Here is a 20,309-nt window from a genome sequence, read left to right as displayed (position 1 = left end):
GAGGTTCACCCTTCTCCTTTCTGCATTAAAGTCCGCTGCAACTTCTGCTCCAAATACATCTTCCACTATTCGGAAGAGCCTTCATACAAAGAAGGCGAGGCTTCCCACATCTCTCGGGCTGTATCCTTGCCCTGCAAGTGTGAGACCACATGATCTCGAACTCCATCGAGAATGAGCCTCTTTGCCTTCCCCTGCTCAACCTTGTATTTCTTCTTTTGATCGTTGTCAGCAGGAACAACTACAACACTTTTGACGTAGGCCTCGAGATCATATTCCTCCAGAACAACTAAGATTAATGGAAGCACCTTCCAACTTGGCCTGATCTCTGAGCCCATGTGATGCCATCTCACCCAACTGTCACTGCTTAGCACTGCTCAGCTGCTCAGCAAGTGAGAAATTCGAACTTTTTAGCGGAAAGTTCTATGAGGAGAAATTCCCCTTCTACGTATCTCCATTCTTTTCCACCGGATTTCTGCCCCGGCAAAAACTGTGCCCTTCAAGCACTAAGCTGAGGCTCTGCGTCACTCCCACTGCCTCTGCAAACTCACAAACTGGAAATTGTACCTCTTTGTCGTCTCACTCAGAGGGAAATTTCCTCGGATTTGCTTCTCAGCAAGGATTGCTCAATCCCTTCAAGGGGATTCGAATCGCTGCCAAGTGCAGCTTTCGGCCTCATTGCTCAGCACTGGATCTGCTCTTCTTGTTTCAAAATCAATGCTTCGATACCATGTGAAAATTCCTAGACTCGAAGGAACCCCTACTGTAGCAAATCTGAATCTACTTCACCTACTTGATGTTTAATATACATTAATCAAGTCATTCTTCTGAATACTGAAGCAAATTACTTTTGCAGCGTACACTACTTAAATATTTGATCTCATGAAATAGAAAACAGAGCAAAGAACAAGATACATAGGACACACTTATTTTTGGACACAGTGGTCCTCGGAAAAACCCAATGTGGGAAAACTAGTGAAGCAACTCTGAGGGTTTTATTATTATTCAGGAGAAATATCTAAATACAAATCTAGGATGCTCATCTAGCAATCCTTTACAGAGAAAATGTTGGCGAAAAATTTGAGTTTTACCTCACTTCACCCGGTAGAATTCCGGTTGATCCGGCACAAGATTGGCTAACCCCAACTATTTTTGCATTGGCTCTGCATCAGCCCTGCATCACCTTCTCTGTCCTTTGCATCAGCTCTTCCAGTTGTTCCGGTAGTTCAACAGTTCTGGATTCTGCGTGACAGGCAACTTTTTTGCATCAGCTCTCGCGGCTATTGCGCTGCCTCTGTGTTAGCTCTCCCGGTAGTTCCGGCAGATCCCTACATTTCTGGATTCTGCATGACAAGCAACTTTTCTGCGTCAGCTCTCCCGACTACTTTGCTGCCTCTGCGTCAGCTCTCCCGGCTATTCCTGGCAGTTTTGGCCGTTCCGACAGTTTTGGATTTTGCATGACAGACAACTTTTCTGCGTCAGCTCTCCTGGCTACTGCACTGCCTCTCTGTAAGCTCTCTTTGCCTCTCTGTTCTGTATTTTCCGGAAAGTCCTCCCGGATTCTCTCTGCCTCTCAGCTGCAAGATCTCCCCAATTGATTTTCCTCCTGAGAACTTCTCACCTCAGAAAATCGATTTCCTCAATCTCTTTGTGTGTTTTTCCAAATGAACCTTAAGCCTCCATTTTATACTTTTCCCGTTGAGTCTTCAATGACTAGGATTAAGTCTCTAATCAACGACTAAGATTAAAACATGACTTGATCTGCCTTCTAGATCATTCTCACCCATATTTTGAACAATACACGTTAATATTTTAATTTCCCTAAGTTTAGACTTAGGAACTCCATTAAAAATATTAATTATTTTAATAAAATACAATCCGGGTGGAATTTCACCAAACGGTTTCTGGGTTCTTTAGAACTCATGTGCCTTAGCCTATCCACCAATTTTCAAGGCTAGAGCACTTCCAATGCTACCAAAAACTAACACAAAGTTCATTTCAGAGGAATTATTCAACATTCATATTTGTGTTTTTCTGGGCATATCTTATTTGAAGTTTAGTTCAGATTCTCAGAATTTTCAAATTGAAGATGGTATCAGTGTCTGCACTAGTTCATGTTGCCTTATTGGTATAATTATTTGGACTTATGATTTTGTGGGGCTGTGGTGGGGGAATGTTAGATTGTGAGTCCCTAGATAATCACAAAGTTCGACATCACCTTTTATGAGTTGCTATCCTTGGACTTATGATTGGGGTGAGAGGGTGGGGGTAGGGGATGTTAGACTACGAGTCCCTAAGAAGTCACAAAGTCCAAAGTCCGAGATCACCTTCTTATGAGTCACATCCCTAGCCACTAATTTGAGGTGTCATCCTTATCCACTTATCAGTTGTCTATGAGATTAGATTTAGAGGTTGTCAGATACATGTACTATATATTGATATCATTGGATAAATGCATGTGTTGAGATGGCTAAAGCTTTTTCCACCATTCTTCTCGTCTTATGTTTCATGGAATAGCTTAACATTTTCTCTGTTGCAACTCTTGGCCATTTTTCTTGTTTGTGGCACTTGGAGGTTTTGTTTGTGGCGGTTTTTTGTTATAACACATTGCTTTGGCATTTGAAGCACTTGCTTGGATTAGGATGGCAAGTATTGAAGACTTGTTCAGTGTTCAACACACTTTAATTCATACTACAAAAGGATAAATTATTCAAATCAGTGAAACTTTACTGATAGACATCATGCACAAAATGTTAGGATATTCCGACACATAGGAAATAGTTAAGTACAACTTGGTCTAGTATAGAGTTAGGTAAAGTGTGTTTCTTTACTATGTACATTTTGTAACTTACAATCCGACGGTCACGATATGTAGTGATCCGACGGTTCATTCTCTCCTCGGTATTACCGACATTTGATCCGTGGCTTAACACCCGATTGGTCCATGATCTCTATTTAAAGAGCATGGAGGGTCATTTGTAGGTTAACCGTTCATGAGAGAAGTTTATGTAAATTTTCATTCTTTTATTAATAAATTGCCTGAAGTGGCCACGTTGGCTCAGGCCGTGGATTGTTTCCCTCTTTGAGGGTTTTAACCACGTCAAAAGTACTGGTGTATTGATCTGCGATCTGTTTGTGAGCTGTGTCCTTTGGTGTTCTGTCTGAGGAACTTACCCTGTAAATTCCTACATGGTATCAGAGCTATTTGAGGGCCGCTTCCGTTGGTGATCCAAATATGAAGCCGGTAGAACTGCATCCGACTACCGTTTCCTAGATCTACTGTTTCTGACTACTTTCGGGCCAAGAGGACTGCTCTGTTGTGTTGGGAGCATCTGTTCCAGTGAGGAACCCCTTTTGTTTCACGCGAAAAGGTTTCCGGTAGCCCTAGCTGCGTCATTTTTAAGATCTGGAGGTATACAGTGTTTATTTGCAGTTTACAGTTATTTTCTCTCTGTTTATTTCGGTTTTCGGTTTATTTAGCTTTTTTTTATTACCGGATCTATACCTTTCATTTCTGCGTATGCTCTTTGCCTTGCGACTCTGTGCGATCTGGGCAAATCAGAAATAGAAAGGAAGGATTTTTCTCATGCGTATGCTCTTTTCCGCTGTGCCTTAGTGTGATCTCGGAAAATCAGAAACATTGAGGAAAATATTTAGTTTCCGGCTAAAGCTAACTTCGAGCCGCAAGGTTCGTTTTTTTTTTTGTATGTCCGTGTTGGGTTTTGTGTTTTTTGTTTTGTAGGGAAAAAGAGCTTTCTCAAAGCAAGCACGCAACCCAAAGCATCAACCCCCCTCTCTCTCTCTCTCTTTCTCTCTCTCTCAAACTTTTTGTATAGCTCACTTGGTGCAAAGCTAATTTATGAGAGTAGAGGTCTTGGGTTCAAGTCTCCATTTTGTGGGGGCGGATTTTTTCATTTTCGCACATTCCCGCACTTCGTCAGCGACTTCATCAAATTTTCTTCAAAAAGCCATAACTTCTTCATCCAGAAGCCGTTTTCAGAACCGTTTTTTTTGAAACAGCCTAATTTTTCGAGATCTTTCCATTGAAACACTTAGTTTCAGCATCTATAGCTTCAGTTTTTTTTTTTTAAAATGGAAAGTCCATGCCAATTTATTCTTGACAGCACTAACTACTTCCAATGGTGGTCCTACATTGTGGATTTACTTAGAAGTAAAGGTCTTTACAGAATAGCCACAGGCCAAAAGACCAAACCGAAAGATGAAGACAAGGCAGCTAAATGGAAAAATAGGCAAGACCAAGCACGTGGGTTGATAGGGATGTCTATTTCTCCAGATCTTAGATTCCATATTGCAGAACTTGATACTCCTGATGAAACAATGAAACAGATTAATAAAGTCTTTGGAATTAAAAATGAACTTAAAGCCCATCAACTTGAAAATGAATTGCTTACATTGGACCCCAATAATTTTTCTTGCATTGAAGATTTTTTGTCCAAGTTCAAGACCCTTAGACTTCTCTTGGAAGGTGTTAAGGTTAAGAAAGAAGATAGTAGCCTTATCTATTCCATTCTTACTAAGTTGGGACCAGCCTATTCTGTGTTTGTTTCCACCTTCCATTCTACAAGAGAAGCCTTCATTTCTCAAGGACAAGCCTACAAGTCCCCTTCCTTTGATTCCTTTTGTGATTCTTTAATAAGAGAACAAGAAAAACTCTTACACCTTGGTCTTCTTCATCTTGGAAACTCTTCTAAGAAAGCGTTAGCCGCCCAGCAGCAACCAAATTCAAAGAATCCTAAGAAGTCGTATCCTAAAAGGAATGGTCCTAAACCAAACAAGGGTCCTAAGCAATTTCCGCCTCAAAATGAAAAATCATTTCAACAAAATGATAAGACAAATAAAAACAAATGGAAGAAGACTGATAGACATTGCAACTTTTGTAATCGAGATGGCCACTTAGAATCCAAATGCTTTAAGAAGATGGAAGCCTTGGAAGCAGCAATGAAGAAGCATAACATCCATTTGGAGCAATCTTCAACTTCAACTTCATCTTCAGGAATGGCACTTTCTGCATGTGGTTGTCAAGCATCTCGGTCTGGCTATGCACTAAATGTATCTTCTTCTTCTCATTCTCATGAGTGGCTCATTGATTCTGGAGCTTCTTATCACATGGCCAAAAACAAAGCCATGTTTTCTTCTTTAAATGATTGTAACACCAAAAATATATATGTTGGTGATGATAGATCTCTTAGTGTTGTAGGGACTGGAACTGTTCATCTAGACAATGGTCAGTTTAATGATGTATTATGTGTTCCAACCTTATCCTGCAACCTTCTATCTGTATATCAGATAACCCATTCAGGTGAAGGTAAAATCGTTGAATTTTCACCTCACGATGTTGTAATTAAGGACCTAAGAGATCCTAGACAGATTTTAGCTACTGGCATTGCTGATGATTCTACAAGGTTGTATAAGTTTCACAACTTTGGGTCATCAAATCTTCCCTCAGTATTTGTTGCTCATAATGATGAAGTGAGCAAACTTTGGCATGAGCGATTTGGTCACTTAAACTATCGCTCTCTTCAGAATCTATGTAAAGAAAATATGGTGACAGGTCTTCCAATGGTATCTTGCAGAGATGGTGTTTGTTCCGGATGTGTACTCGGAAAACATCATCGGGACAGTTTTGAAAAACGTGCCTCTTGGCACGCCTCAGCCCCTTTACAGCTCGTGCATAGTGATTTATGTGGTCCACTTCCAGTTGCTTCATTCTCTGGCTACAAGTATTTCTTAACTTTCATTGATGATTTCTCCAGACGCACTTGGGTATACTTCTTAAAACTCAAGAGTGAAGTATTTAACATGTTCTTGGCCTTTAAGGCCTTTGTTGAAAAACAATCTGGACATCAAATTCTTAAGCTAAGATCTGATAATGGCGGAGAATATGTTAAAAACACATTCATCAACTTTTGCACTGAGAATGGAATTCAAATGCAACATACTGTTCCATATACTCCACAACAAAATGGTGTAGCTGAAAGGAAGAATCGCACCTTAAAGGAAATGGCTAATTGTATGCTTCAATCTAAAGGACTTAGTCTTAATTATTGGGCAGAAGCAATTAACTGTGCAAATTACATAATAAATCGCACTCCTACTAAGGTTTTAAAGAATATCACTCCAGAAGAAGCATGGAGCTCAATCAAACCAGATGTAAGTCACTTTCGTGTTTTTGGAAGTGAAGCATGGGCCCATATTCCAGATGAGAAACATAAAGCTTTAGAACCTAAGAGTGAAAAATGTATTTTTGTTGGATATTCTGAAGATGTCAAAGGATATAGACTTATTCCACTTAAGTCCAAAAATGTTATCATTAGAAGAGATGTAAAGTTTGCTGAAAATATATCGGCCTGCGAGCCTAGTTCGGCGGATGTGCCACCTCTCCCTATCTCTTCTACTTTTGAAAATATTTCTTCTTCAGATGATGAAAGCGAGGATGAAAATCCTCCCCCACCTTCTCAGGATCCTCCTTCAGCTCCTCAGCTTCCAAAATGGGTCCGTGCTACTCGGGATGCAGCAGGTGATTTTGCCGGTGATCCTACAGATCAACGACGTACACGTTCTCAGTTCGAGAGAGCCTCTTCTTTACTGGCTCAAGCTTCAGTGAATTATGATCCTGACACCTTTGCAGAAGCTTCAGGCCATCCAGATTGGGAAGCAGCTATGAATGAAGAATATCATTCATTATTGGCAAATGATACATGGGATCTTGTTCCTCTACCAAAGGGACGAAAACTTGTTAGATGCAAATGGGTTTACAGAACCAAGTATGGACCAGATGGGAAAGTTGATAAACATAAAGCTCGTCTTGTTGCTAAGGGTTTTTCACAAGTTGAAGGCATTGACTATACTGAAACCTTCTCCCCTGTTGCCAAAATGAACTCTATCTGCCTTGTTCTTTCCCTTGCTGCCTCTTTCAAATGGGAAGTCCATCAGATGGATGTTAAATCCGCCTTCTTGCATGGGGACTTGCATGAAGAAATCTATATGGAACAACCTATTGGCTTTATACAAACAGACTCCAGCCTTGTATGTCGGCTTAAGAAATCCCTTTATGGTCTCAAGCAAGCTCCTCGAGCTTGGTATGCCAAAATGGATAACTTTCTTTTAGAAAATGGCTTTTCTAGGTGTCATTTTGACAATACTGTCTACACCAAGAAAGTGGGCAAGTCCTTATCATTCTTGTTCTTTATGTTGATGATCTTATCCTGACTGGTAGTGATCCCAACCTTATAAACCATGTGAAGTCTAGCCTTAAAAGGAAGTTTGAAATGACAGACTTAGGACACTTACATTATTTTCTTGGTCTTCAAGTCTTGCAATCCAAGGAAGGTATTTCCCTTTCCCAATCCAAGTATGCCTGTGATATTCTACGCCATTTTCACATGGAAGACTGTAAGCCAGCCCCTTCTCCCTTTCAGTCTGGAGTCAAACTTTCAGTCACTTGTACTTCTCCTGAAGTTGATGCTACCTTATACCGTCAACTTGTAGGAAAACTTTTGTATCTAACCCATACTCGTCCTGACCTTTCCTTTGCTGTTGGCCTTGTTGCTCGGTTTATGCAAAACCCACGTGAAAGTCATTGGAAAGCAGCTCAAAGAATACTTCGTTATGTTCGAGGTACAATTCAGTTTGGGATTCATTACAGTGCCGAAGCATCTCCTCTATTGGTTGGTTTCACTGATTCCGATTGGGCTGGTGACCCTGATGATCGGAAGTCTACTGCAGGTTATGTGTTCACTCTTGGTTCAGGACCTATTACATGGGCTTGCAAGAAACAAGGTGCTATTTCTCTTTCTTCAGCAGAAGCAGAGTATCGTGGTGCCGTAGAAGCTAGTAAGGAAGCCTTGTGGCTTCGTCAGATCCTGTCAGAGTTTGGCTTTCAGCAATAGCATCCGACTACACTTTGGTGTGATAATCAAAGTGCCATTCAACTATGCAAAGATCCAGTCCAACATCAGCGCAGCAAACACATTGAACTGCACATGCACTTCATCAGAAAGCTCATTCATGACCATGTTCTTGAAGTGCAATATTGTTCAATAGATGATCAAGTTGCAGACATATTTACAAAGGCTCTCACAGAGGCGAAGTTCACTAAACTTCGATTTATGGTTGGAGTTCAGGAAGTTGTCACTAAGGGGGGATAGGCTCTAGTGCCTCTTTCCTTCTCCTATTGTGTCATATTTGTAAATCCTTCAATCCTATCCCAAGTTGTTCTTAAGGGTGGATGTTAGGATATTCCGACACATAGGAAATAGTTAAGTACAACTTGGTCTAGTATAGAGTTAGGTATAGAGTTAGGTAAAGTGTGTTTCTTTACTATGTACATTTTGTAACTTACAATCCGACGGTCACGATATGTAGTGATCCGACGGTTCATTCTCTCCTCGGTATTACCGACACTTGATCCGTGGCTTAACACCCGATTGGTCCATGATCTCTATTTAAAGAGCATGGAGGGTCATTTGTAGGTTAACCGTTCATGAGAGAAGCTTATGTAAATTTTCATTCTTTTATTAATAAATTGCCTGAAGTGGCCGCGTTGGCTCAGGCCGTGGACTGTTTCTCTCTTTGAGGGTTTTAACCACATCAAAAGTACTGGTGTATTGATCTGCGATCTGTTTTTGAGCGGTGTCCTTTGGTGTTCTGTCTAAGGAACTTACCCTGTAAATTCCTACACAAAATATTGATCTACTTCAAATTCAGAAAATGTTATTAATAGATCACATAAGAGATCTTCAGAATTTGGATATACTTCAACATTCTGCTCCTATTTTTGAATCCTTTAGAGATTCTTTTGGATTACCATTGGCTGGCAATGAACAAGAAGATTCCAAACATACAGTTAAAGATGACATGGATGAATTGGAGAAAGAAACTAAGGATAAATACGAAGATAATTTGAGAGGGAAGATAAAATTATTAGACCTTAGGAAATATTGCAGTTCAAGATGAACTAAGTTGGCTTAGGATGTGAAAAGATTGAGTCTGAGTCTTTTCATATTCCTAATTAATTTAGATCAATTACATTTGTGAGAGCAGGGTTTCTTAATGATGGTTGGTAGAGGCATGTTGTTGACACTTATAAGTTGGATGAAGTACTTGAACGTGAGGAACATGATGAGAAATAGAAGGATAGGAATAATGATGACATAATTGATGATGTTGAGTTGGATGGTATCCTTGAACTGTGACAACACTATCATCAAGTTGGCCATACAAAGTTGCATTGGTTTGATCTTACGGTTTACCCCATGTTGTTTCTACGGGAAGACAAAATCACCTTTCAGAAAGGTGTCTAAAGTAAGTAAAGACTGTTAATAAATAACTACATTTCAGATTGTTAGATACTTGGCATTGGAATTCAGAAGCCATGTTATTGGAGCAGTCTTATTGTTGGGTTCATACACAGGTGCATACATGTTTATTAGGAGAGGTTTCATCACCAAATAGACAAGAATATTTTGATTCAAGACTCGATGGTTTTAAAGCATGACCAGGGCCTACTTGATTAGTCTTTTTAGTTGAAGAACAAGTCTTACGACTTCACCAAAAGACAATGTAATTGCCCTTTTGTTCATCTTGAATGCTTTTTGGGGAGCTATATTGACATTGCTGATTTATAGGTCCCAAGACTTCTCAACTTTCAGTTGACAAGGGGGATGATACTGATGAAGGTTTTCAGACTTAAAGTATGCTTGTCAAACTTTCAAGTTTTGAAGTCTACTTAGTGATTTTGAGGACAACGATTTCTTCGGGATGATGGATCGAGGTCGTTTAGTGATTTTGAGTACTGATTTCTTCAGAATGATGGATTGATGATTGATTCGGGATGATGGATCGAGGTCGTTTAGTGATTTTGAGGACTGATTTCTTCAGAATGATGGATTGATGATTGATTCGGGATTTGATGATGTTGAAATTGAGCACTGACATAGAGTTTTGGATTTTTTAGTTTGACCTTTGATGATGTTGACATGGATCACTCATAGAATTTTGGATTAGTTAGTTTGACCTACAGCACTTGATATTTTTGAGAATTCTTAGGAGTTTGATGATATTTTGATGGATTTTTGGATATTGGTATGGATGGATGGGTTTCCATATTTTGGCATTTGAGGATTAAATCACTTGCAAATATGTGACTTGCATGATCGTTTGACACTTTGATCTACTGTTTAGTTTCAGGATTTGGAGCAATAACGACAATTCACCTAGTTCACTTCTCAACAAATTTTGGCATTATTATGATTCACATCTGCTTGAATCATTCACAAGATTTTACAGGATATAGGTTTGGGATGCTAATTGACACTTAGCTGGATTATTGACCATTTTCTTGTCATTTTTGATGGCAGTTTTGTGAACATTTGTTCACCTGATAGTCTTTTAACTTCACAGGGATGGTCATTTGACCTTGCAGAGGACCAATGATTTTTCAACATTTTCACTTGGCATACTGGATTTTCAAGCATTTTCAGGATTTAGGATGTGTTGGACTTGCAACCAATTCACTTCTCATTAGGGTTTGCTCTCATCGATTTTGGGTTCACCTCAGTGAACATCTATAAGTTATCTAGTTCATTTGTTGCACAACGAATGTTCTGGATTCTGTATTCAGCATCCATTTTTGGCAGTTTTTCAGTGGATCTTCATCAACACTCGTGAGTTTTTATACCATGAGTATTAGGTTGAAAACAATATGTTACCATCATTTGCATTAGTCTCTGTTGCTTAGCTGGTACTCCTGTAGGGACTTATGATTGAGGGGGGATTGTTAGCAATTTTGTTCCTAATTATCGAGTTCTAAATCACCTTATGTTTATCTTGAAATATATTCATTATTCTAAGTCACATATATTTAGTTATGTGGACCGTTATAGGTGGTTATTGGAGGAATGTATTATATATTGTACTATCATGTGAATAATGTGATGAATAACAATTTCAGCTTTGAGCCTTTCCACCAATTGTTGATTTTCTTGTTTTTCATTATGTCTTTCAATACTTGCATTGAACATTAGTACCCCCTTATTCTTGACCTAATCTATGCACTTCCCTTATTTTTTTTAATTAAATAATAAACTACACAAATGAAAGAGATTGCGACTGGATCTGTAAAAGCTAATGTTTCGGAGCTAACAAAATTATGCTTGGCCTGCCAAAAACAATTCACTGCACAGTCTGCAACTATCATGGATGACTGCTAGTCAGTTTTATATTTTTCAAGTTTTTTTTTTGAAATATGCTTCTAACTTTCGTATTAATTTAACAATTATGCAAATAAAACATATAAAAATAAATGCAGGTGACAGAAACAGTCACCATCGTAGAGTTAAAAAAGGGCATTAATAACAGAACCCCTCGAAATACTGAAGTCCAGAACAAAGAAACCGAGGAAAGCAAAATCCCCTTCTAAACCATAGTACATACTGCACTTATCGAATTATTGACCCTGTGCTACAAAAAGATACACCAACACAATATGAAGGTATATCCCAAGGGATTTACAAATATTGAGCTTTGGATCGAGCATCATATATTTAGGCATATATAATTTCAAAGCTTTGATTTTTTACAGTGTGGTTGTGTGATTCATATGTACCTACAAATGTTGACTTAAAAACATTTTGTATATCGCACTTTTCAGGGAATGGCTGTGGTGGCTCTCCTCAGGCATTTTGGGTGTCCATGCTGGTATGTAACCGTTTTCTCATAACGCTGGTAGGAGAAAGATAACTTCTATTCAATTTTTGAACAATAAAGTTAGGCTACAGGAAACTTAGTTATTTTCTCTGATGTTATTTTAGATGTTGGGAATGTGCATTCTAAGTTTAATGTTTATCTAAAATTTTCCAATATAGGGAGTCTGTTTGTCTTTCGACATGCATAAGAATATGATTCTTTCTAGACTTTACGAATATTCGAAACAGAGATTTATGCCAATTTTTTTCATTGAAGTTGGGAGTTTGCTTCGACATTGAAAGATGTGAAGCCAAAGTTTGACTTGGCTGGAGTGAAGCTAATAGCAATTGGTGTAGGAACTCCGGAGAAAGCCCGCATCCTGGGTGAAAGGGTAATCATAATATTTGTTGAGTAGAATGCCGATTTCAGTTTGGAAAAACATAATTCTTTGTGTATTTCTTGCATATGATACTTCTTTCTAGATGGAAGATAAGGCGAATATAAACTTTGGAGCCTACTCCAACGTCTAATTACCAGTTTGCTGTTTCTTGCTTGCAGCTACCATTCCCATTGGACTCTCTTTATGCAGACCCAGATCGCAAGGTAATTGTTTGACTCTTCATGACGTTGACCTTATTTCAAGAGCTTGAATGGTTTCATATGATGCATTTATATTTACTGAGCAGTAATGCTATATTTGCAGGCGTATGATGCACTTGGGTTGTACTATGGTTTGGGTCGGACATTCTTTAATCCTGCCAGTGTAAGACTTCTTTACGCACTTTAGATGTTCGTGTGGAGGAACTCCAAGAAAGAAAAGCAAATTATAACTACTTGTACACTTGGAAAACGAGAATTAATTAGTAATTTGTCTCAACCTTGAATTGATTGAAAGTGATTTACTTTAGTGTCAAATAGTCATGCTATTGTTATTGAGGATCTATGTTGTATATCAATACAACAACTTCATGTGCCTCACAATTAGGAGAGTCGGATCCATATGATTACCTGTCATTTTTATCAAACCCTATCATGACATACATGGAACTTGAAGATAGGAACCTAACCCTGACATTGAATTTGTTTCACTGAAGTGGTCGTTCTCTAAAATAATTGGTATGATGCAGGCTAAGGTCCTCACAAGGTTTGATTCCTTACAGAAAGCTTTGAAGAACTACACAATTTCTGCAACCCCAGACGATAGAAGCAGTGTATTGCAACAGGTTTTACCTTTTCTATTGATTGTGGTTTCATTCTACATTTCAATGGCGTAATTACATATATTGTTGATTGTGAAACTGACTTAGGCTTTAATCTTATGATACCCACTTCCAGGGCGGGATGTTTGTTTTCAAAGGCAAAGAATTGTTGTATGCAAGGAAAGATGAGGGTACTGGAGATCATGCTCCCCTGGATGAAGTTCTCAATCTCTGTTGCAAAACTCCGGTCGCTTAGACTCATTTGTCACTAAACAAGATGAAAGAGAGAAAAAACATGCTGAATTAAGTTGGATATGTATGTGTGTATATAGTTATGTATTCAATTCATAGATCCGGTATAATGGCAGGTGCAGAGCTGCCAGGTCACAGTGAATATGGATATGTATGGAGTTACATTTCAACCTGAAGCTTTGCCAAATCAAAGTCAAAATGTAAAAACAGAGGTTAATTATTTGCAGCATAATTTGTGTCTATTTTAGAATGTCATTTATGTTAAGAATTTTCCTCGAGAACAAATACATGGATTCTTAGATAGAACATGCTTTCTTGCCTTATATAACTTCTTGTAAAGGGGAGCAGAGTACAAACTTAAATATTATATTATTATTTATTGGTTTTTATGTATTTCCGTTCGGCTTACTCCATAGAATAGACAGGAATCTCCGCTAGCAAAAATTAGAATTTGCATGGATAAGAACTGCTTGGGAGCAGCTGTAGCTGCAAAAGATGTTTGGTGGAATTTACAGTGACATGACTGTGGTCCAAGTGAGCAGTCCAAGATATATTGCCCCAGATACAGAAGAAAATTTGGTAAGAAATCCAGATAAACAACTATATAAATCAATTTGGTAAGAAATCCAGATAAACAACTATATAAATCAATTTGGTAGGTAACTGGCTGATCCAGAAGGTGGGCAGATGAGAAAATTCAAATTGGACTTAAACCTTGGATAGGCAGTAAAGGTTTGTATAGGTTATCTTCTCTGCTGATTCGGAAACTCAGAGTAAAAGATTTTACATGCTTAGACAATCTTGGAGTAGACAAATTAAATGAAAAAAACTCTAGTGGGAAGCAACACTATGTGAGCGACACTAAGAATTGAGATTGGAGTGTATATTTTAAGTGGGCGTTCGAAATAATTTATTTTGATTTTGGTTATGTTTTCATTTAAGCCAGTAAAATTGGTAGGGTGCATTGTTTGATTCTGATTATGTTTTTATTTAAGTCAGTAATAATTTGATTTTGATTTTGATTATGTTTTTATCTAAAGCCAGTAAAATTGGTATGGTGCATTGTTTGATTCTATTATGTTTTTATTGAAGTCAGTAAAAAATTGATTTTGATTTTGATTATGAAAAATTGATTTTGATTTTGATTATGTTTTCATCTGCATTCTTTGATTTTGATTATGTTTTTATGACACAATGCAGTTGGAGGATCTAACACCATGTAATTATAATGTAATTACAATAATGCACATGGAGTATCTAACACCATGTAATTATAAATTTAATATAATTTATTATTATTATTATTATAATAAAATAGTTTCGAAAGAATAATATTAAACCTTTTTAAAATTGTTGTTACAATAATAATACTGTTACAATAATACACATGGAGTATCTAACACCATGTAATTAAAAATTTAATATAATTGTTTGTTTGTTTGTTTGTTTTTTAATAAAATAGTTTTGAAAGAATACTATTAAACATTTTAAAATTGAGATTTTTAAGCTTGTAATTTTGTAATAAAATTGCTTTGTAATAAAATTGCTTTTAATAAATAGAGTTAGCAATTTTGAATATTTTGAAATTTTTAATTAGATTTAGTGTTTAATTGCTTTTAATAAATAGAGTTAGCAATTTTGAATATTTTGAAATTTTTAATTAGATTTAGTGTTTAATATATATTCTTTAAAAACAAATTTAATGGTTTGAAATATAGACATAAATATATTTCAAAACTCAATATGATAAATCCAAAAATAAGATCAAATATTTAAAACAATTAAGTTGTACAATTTTAATTTTATTATATATTAATTTTTTTTGTTATTGAAAATTGAACTACTAAAAGAACTTAACGCATAATGAAACAAAATACTATATTTTAAAATAATTTTTAACTCAACTAGTAATGAAACAAAAATACTATACTATGGAATACATATTTTCTTATAAGTTGTATTATACTATGGAATACATATTTTCTTATAAATTTTTACAACTTTACATGAAAAATCCTCCTCTCAATCTTTTTTTATCTCATTTCACTTAATTTAATGACATAGTAAATTCATGTTAAGTAGCATTAAAAAAAATTGGCTTCTTCTAAACAAGTTTTCAAGGCTGAAATATGACAATTTAGTGAGTATTTAATATCACGGCTAGACAAAAATCTCATCACATATTCACTACAAACTTGTCACTTCTAATATATAATATTTTAAGTGGATATATCATCTTAGGTTTAAGTCAAAATCCCTCCCCCTCAATCCTTTTGGGCCCAATTTCACTTAACGTAATGCCATGGTGTACCAAGATCTGGGTAACATCGGATAGCTTTTGCTTTGACATTTTTAAGAATCTCATCACATATCTATTACAAACTTGTCACTTCTAATATATATAATATTTTAAGTGGATATATCATCTTAGGTTTAAGTAAAAAATCCTCCCCCTTAATCCTTTTGGGCCCCATTTCACTTAATGTAATGCCATGGTGTATCAAGGTCTAAGTAAAAAATCCTCCCCCTTAATCCTTTTGGGCCCCATTTCACTTAATGTAATGCCATGGTGTATCAAGGTCTGGGTAACATTTGATAGTTTTTGCTTTCACATTTTTAAGCATGTAATGTCATGGTGAACTAAGGGTCTGGGTAACATTTGATTGTTTTTGCTTTGACATTTTTTAAGCTAGTTGTGAACGTCCAATTGTGGCAATTTGGGGTATTAAATATTAAGGTGAGAAGTTTTTTTTGGTGGGTATTAAATATCAATGATAGGTGTTTTTTTTTTACATATTTGTTACAAATTTGCAGCATCTAATATATAATATTTTAAGTAGATATATTATCTTAGGTTTAAGTTAAATGTAAATAGTTTTATTTATTTATTAATTCTATGTAATTGTTCGAAAAATAATAAAGAGTTTTGAATTTCAAAGTGTGTTTAGTATTGGTTATGGGCTTTTCCCTTGGAGCAGTATGGTTGGCGATGACAATGATGTGAAGTCTTATGTTAAGTATGTGGTTTGAGGTTCAATTCTCCTCAATTTACCATGTGAGCTATCTATGTGGACGTGTTTAGTTCATTTAAAGGTTATGGTGGTAGTGGTTAGAATAATGGTTCGAATCAACCCTTTGTCAGGCAAATAGGAGCCTAGCCCAATTATCGATTCTTCTAAAAAGGAAAAGAAAAAAACAAATAATAAATATGGACCTTATATGTAATAGTTCCAATTTCATAAGAAATGTTATATTTGATAAAAAGATTGGAATGATGAATGATCAATTTTAATGAAATAGCCTTGTAGAATTGGTTGGAGTCATTATTTAAGATTGTGTTAATGTTGGATTACTTTTGACATTTTGAATTGATGAATTCTATGAATTGTTAAAAAATTATATATTACAGAGCAATGGTAGACATAAAATATTGTAGAAATATAAACACAAAAAATGCATAAAACAAGAGACACACAGATATATGTGGTTCACCTAGTTTGGGCTATGTCCACGAAGAAACAACCAGTTTTTTATTTTTATTTTTTATTTTATTATTATTATCTAGCAAACTGAATAGATACAACCTACATCATCATATTCGTTGTAATTCCCTCTTCACTCTCAATCTCCTCTCTCTTCCTCCCTCAGAATACTCATATACATAGACGCAATACAATTCCCTCATATATAGCAAGGGGTTGCCTTCTAGGGAAAAAAACCTTAAATTAAACATAACTTCTACCGTTAGATCTCCGCCTAATGAACGACCCAGATTGACTACGAAATTACAACATTTTACAAGGCAATTTTATATTTATTCTTAGCTTCGGGGGTGCTGCCCCCGATCCCCTCGCTAGGGGGCTTCCAAAAGGTTGTAGCCGCCCCCTCGGACCCCTCCCTGCAGCGAATATTTTATGGGCGACGTTGCCGCCCCATTTCGAACTGGGGTCCAATGCAACGATACCTTTGAATACAAAAGATAATCAGGCTTCACACCCAACAATTATGTTGATTACAAATTTTACCTATTTCAAAATAATTAATGAAGTTACAAAATGACATTTTACAAGTTTTTCTAAAAATAATATTAAAGAAAAGATGTGGCAAGAGGGAGAGGAATTATCATCAAAGGGATTATCAACAATCTGGAAGGAGAAAGGAAGATCAAGTACACCTGGGCCTGGGAAGAAATCCAACAATGCAGTTAAAATGTATGGTCTCTTTTTAGGACCTCAGTTAACCAAGGATCAAAGTATTTTTTCCATTACAGTTATGGGGACTCTCTTTTGATTATTCAACACCTTTTCTCTGCTTCTCTCTCGTCCAACAATGCTCTTTCTCTCCTCCTCTGCAAAATTTTTAATGTCTTGGATTTTTTCGCTCATGAATCTTTCCATCATATTCTCCGCAACCAGAATCAAGACGCTGATGAGCATATGCTAATATAGCCCGCCACCTCAAAGAAAGGCAAGGGCAAATGAGGAACAACGACAATCTCACTTGGAAATGTATTCCATTAACAAATCTAAAACCTTGTTAAATCAACCTGTTGACCATTGCGTGTCAACTACCCATAGCAGTACACTCCTTTTTTCGCAAAAGGGATAGCGCTTGATCGACGTGTCCGTGCCATTCGACTGTCATCATCAACCCGATCATGTTATGTTGTAAACCCAGTCTGCATGTGTAAATTGTAAATAATCTTAGCAGATCTGTGTCATGTATGTATTTGCCTAGGTAAACCTAATCTTCTAGTGATGATCTATGTTCCCGAAGGTTTTTTGTTTCACCGATTCATGATCGGCAGAGTTTTCCTTCAGCCTAACCCCAAAGCCGGAATGGATTGTGTCATTAGAATCTTAGGGAATCCTAGTGTGCTAGGTCGAGTCTATGAAAAGTAATTTGGAAATAATCCTAACTATTTGGTTAGGTTATTACAAATTGTTTGATCTGCTAGATTATATTTGTGTCGCAAGACTGGGTAGTTTATGAGCGTCTATGTCAAATGGGTTTTCCCCTTTGAGATGTAAAATTGTAAAAGTCATGATGTAAAGTGTCTTGAGGGTTAGAAAATGTTTTATCTCCTTATAAGTCCTAGGTCCTAGGTGGTTTTTCCAAAGGCTAAGTTCAAGGGTCCAAAATATATATATACATATATATATATATATATATAAAATAAATAAATAAATAATAAATAATAATAAAAAATTAAAAAAATAGAAAAAATAATAAATAAAAAAATAATAAAAAGTAAGTTTTAAGGAAATAAATGCAAAATTTCAATTTTTTAATATATTAAAATGCATCTGAAATTTCGACAAATGAGATTAAAAGAGATTTTGATCTTCGTCAACGGTCGAGATCACTTTGACATGGATCACTTAAACTAGTCGTTGGGAAATTTTCCTTTAAATAGAGTGTCAGGGGTCATTTGAGATATTTCGATCTTAGAGTCGTGTGCTAAAGAAAGCTCTCTTGTTGTCATTTTTCATGTGCAATAAAAAAAGATTTTGGGGTTGAAATCTCGCTGGTGTTACTCTTCGAGAATTGTTGTAAGATGTTTTATTTTTCTGCATAAATTTATTTTCAGCCATTGATGATAGTTTGATGAAGAGTGATTTTAAACACAGGTATTTTGTTTAGTTGCTAGGGTTTGAATGGTAGCTAAATTTTGAATATGATCGCAGGTATCTCCATTTGATCTGGATTTTAGTATCATTTTCTCCTTTTTTGTTAATGGTTAAATTAAGCTATATAGAAAATCCTTTTTTGAGATTATCAGGCGTTCGGGGAAGTTCTCCGCTGAAATAGCAAACTCCCGGATTGCATTTTCTGAAAAGCCCAACCAATTTTGATCCCGGGCTTATCATTTGAAATTTTCTGGTGAATGCATGAAGGGTTTTATGAAGCACGTCATCTTATATTCAAAATCTTAAAAATATTTCTGTGGCATATTGACAACTCTCGCTATTTAGAGCCTTTAAACTGTGAACACTGTAATTATTTAGCAGGTTTTAGGGTTTTTAGTTTTGTTTCTTGCACATTTTATTTTTGGGTGTTCGGTTTTTGTTATTGCAGGTTGCAGGTTAGAAGAAAACATTTTGTATGAAGCCAGATTTAGGCCCTGGAGAGTAAGATCTAGCCTCAGAGTTGGTTCTTGTAGGGATATTTTCAAGATCTGGAAAATTTTATGGTTTTTTTTTTGTCATTTGATAATCTAAAGCAATGGATTTAAAAAATTCTAAATCAAGTTTTCTGGAAAAGGTTTCTGAAAAAATTTGAGGTTTTCCAAGCCATTTGTCTGCCGTGTGGGGTTTCTTTTTCGTAGGAAATTTTTCGAATTTCTTTTTAGGGTATGCGCTGCCCTGAGCCTGCAACAAACCCTCAGTTTTCACGTTGCAAGTTCTGTGTTCTTTGCTCCACGCATATCCGCAACTCCATTTGCTTTTACGGAGACTATCCCACGCTACTGCGTTTCTCTTCACTGTCGGTTCACCTCCACACGGCATACTCCTCAAGCCCCCTCCTCAGCAAATCTGCCATCTCTATGCATTCAAAGCCTCATGCAGTTGCTCCTTCTGCGTCGATCCAACAACTCATATTCTCATCCTCATCCACGCAAACCACAAATCCGCTGCTCCATGTCATTTCTCTAGTTGCTGTCACTTCCATCTTCACGCTGTCAGAAATCTGTATGCCATCCGCCTTTTAAAACCCACGCCTCTTCTAAAACCCTCATGCTGTGGCACGCAGTCTCATCCACGCGATTTCCTTGCTTCGTCCAGTGTCCATTTCACTCAAAACGTTGCTGCACCCTCACACGACTCTTTCCATTGCTCTTCCGCAGCCCCCCTTTGCTGCTCCTCATTGCTGTTCCTCCACCTTCCAACCTGCAAACCCGTACTTTCCTCCAGTGTAACATTCATTCGCTGCTCCACTCAGCTCCATTCACGTTGCCGACGATCCTTCTTCACACTTGCAAAAGAACTAAATCCTTCGTTGCTACCATTCATTGCAAAACCTGTCATCATTTTTCCTTGCCGTCATCTCCTCATCGCTGCCGTAGACCTGCATACACAGCAACATCAAAAAACATTACGATTTTTTAATTTTTGTGTGCTTAGAATATTCATGATTTAGGGTTAGACCTTTTTT

At 36.8% G+C, this 20,309-nt stretch overlaps 1 protein-coding gene across 1 annotated transcript in view; it reads left to right on the top strand.

The window, feature by feature from the left end:
- The window catches only part of LOC149146165 (thioredoxin-like protein AAED1, chloroplastic), a 51,142-nt gene extending 37,591 nt beyond the window's left edge, over positions 1 to 13,551 (top strand). The window contains exons 2-7 of the mRNA XM_089448320.1: positions 11,669 to 11,715; positions 11,980 to 12,094; positions 12,262 to 12,306; positions 12,407 to 12,466; positions 12,831 to 12,926; positions 13,039 to 13,551. Of these exons, the coding sequence (XP_089304446.1) occupies positions 11,669 to 11,715; positions 11,980 to 12,094; positions 12,262 to 12,306; positions 12,407 to 12,466; positions 12,831 to 12,926; positions 13,039 to 13,158 (483 nt within the window). The 3' untranslated portion in view covers positions 13,159 to 13,551. The remainder of the gene's footprint in view (positions 1 to 11,668; positions 11,716 to 11,979; positions 12,095 to 12,261; positions 12,307 to 12,406; positions 12,467 to 12,830; positions 12,927 to 13,038) is intronic.
- Positions 13,552 to 20,309: the final 6,758 nt, after the last annotated feature.

Source organism: Pinus tabuliformis, chromosome X (assembly GCF_031772625.1).
Source record: "Pinus tabuliformis cultivar Carrire ecotype Pingquan chromosome X, CPIR1, whole genome shotgun sequence".
NCBI classification, from domain to species: Eukaryota; Viridiplantae; Streptophyta; class Pinopsida; order Pinales; family Pinaceae; genus Pinus; species Pinus tabuliformis.
The sequence above is the reverse complement of the archived record's forward strand: the minus strand, read 5'-3'. Positions and strand labels throughout refer to the sequence as shown.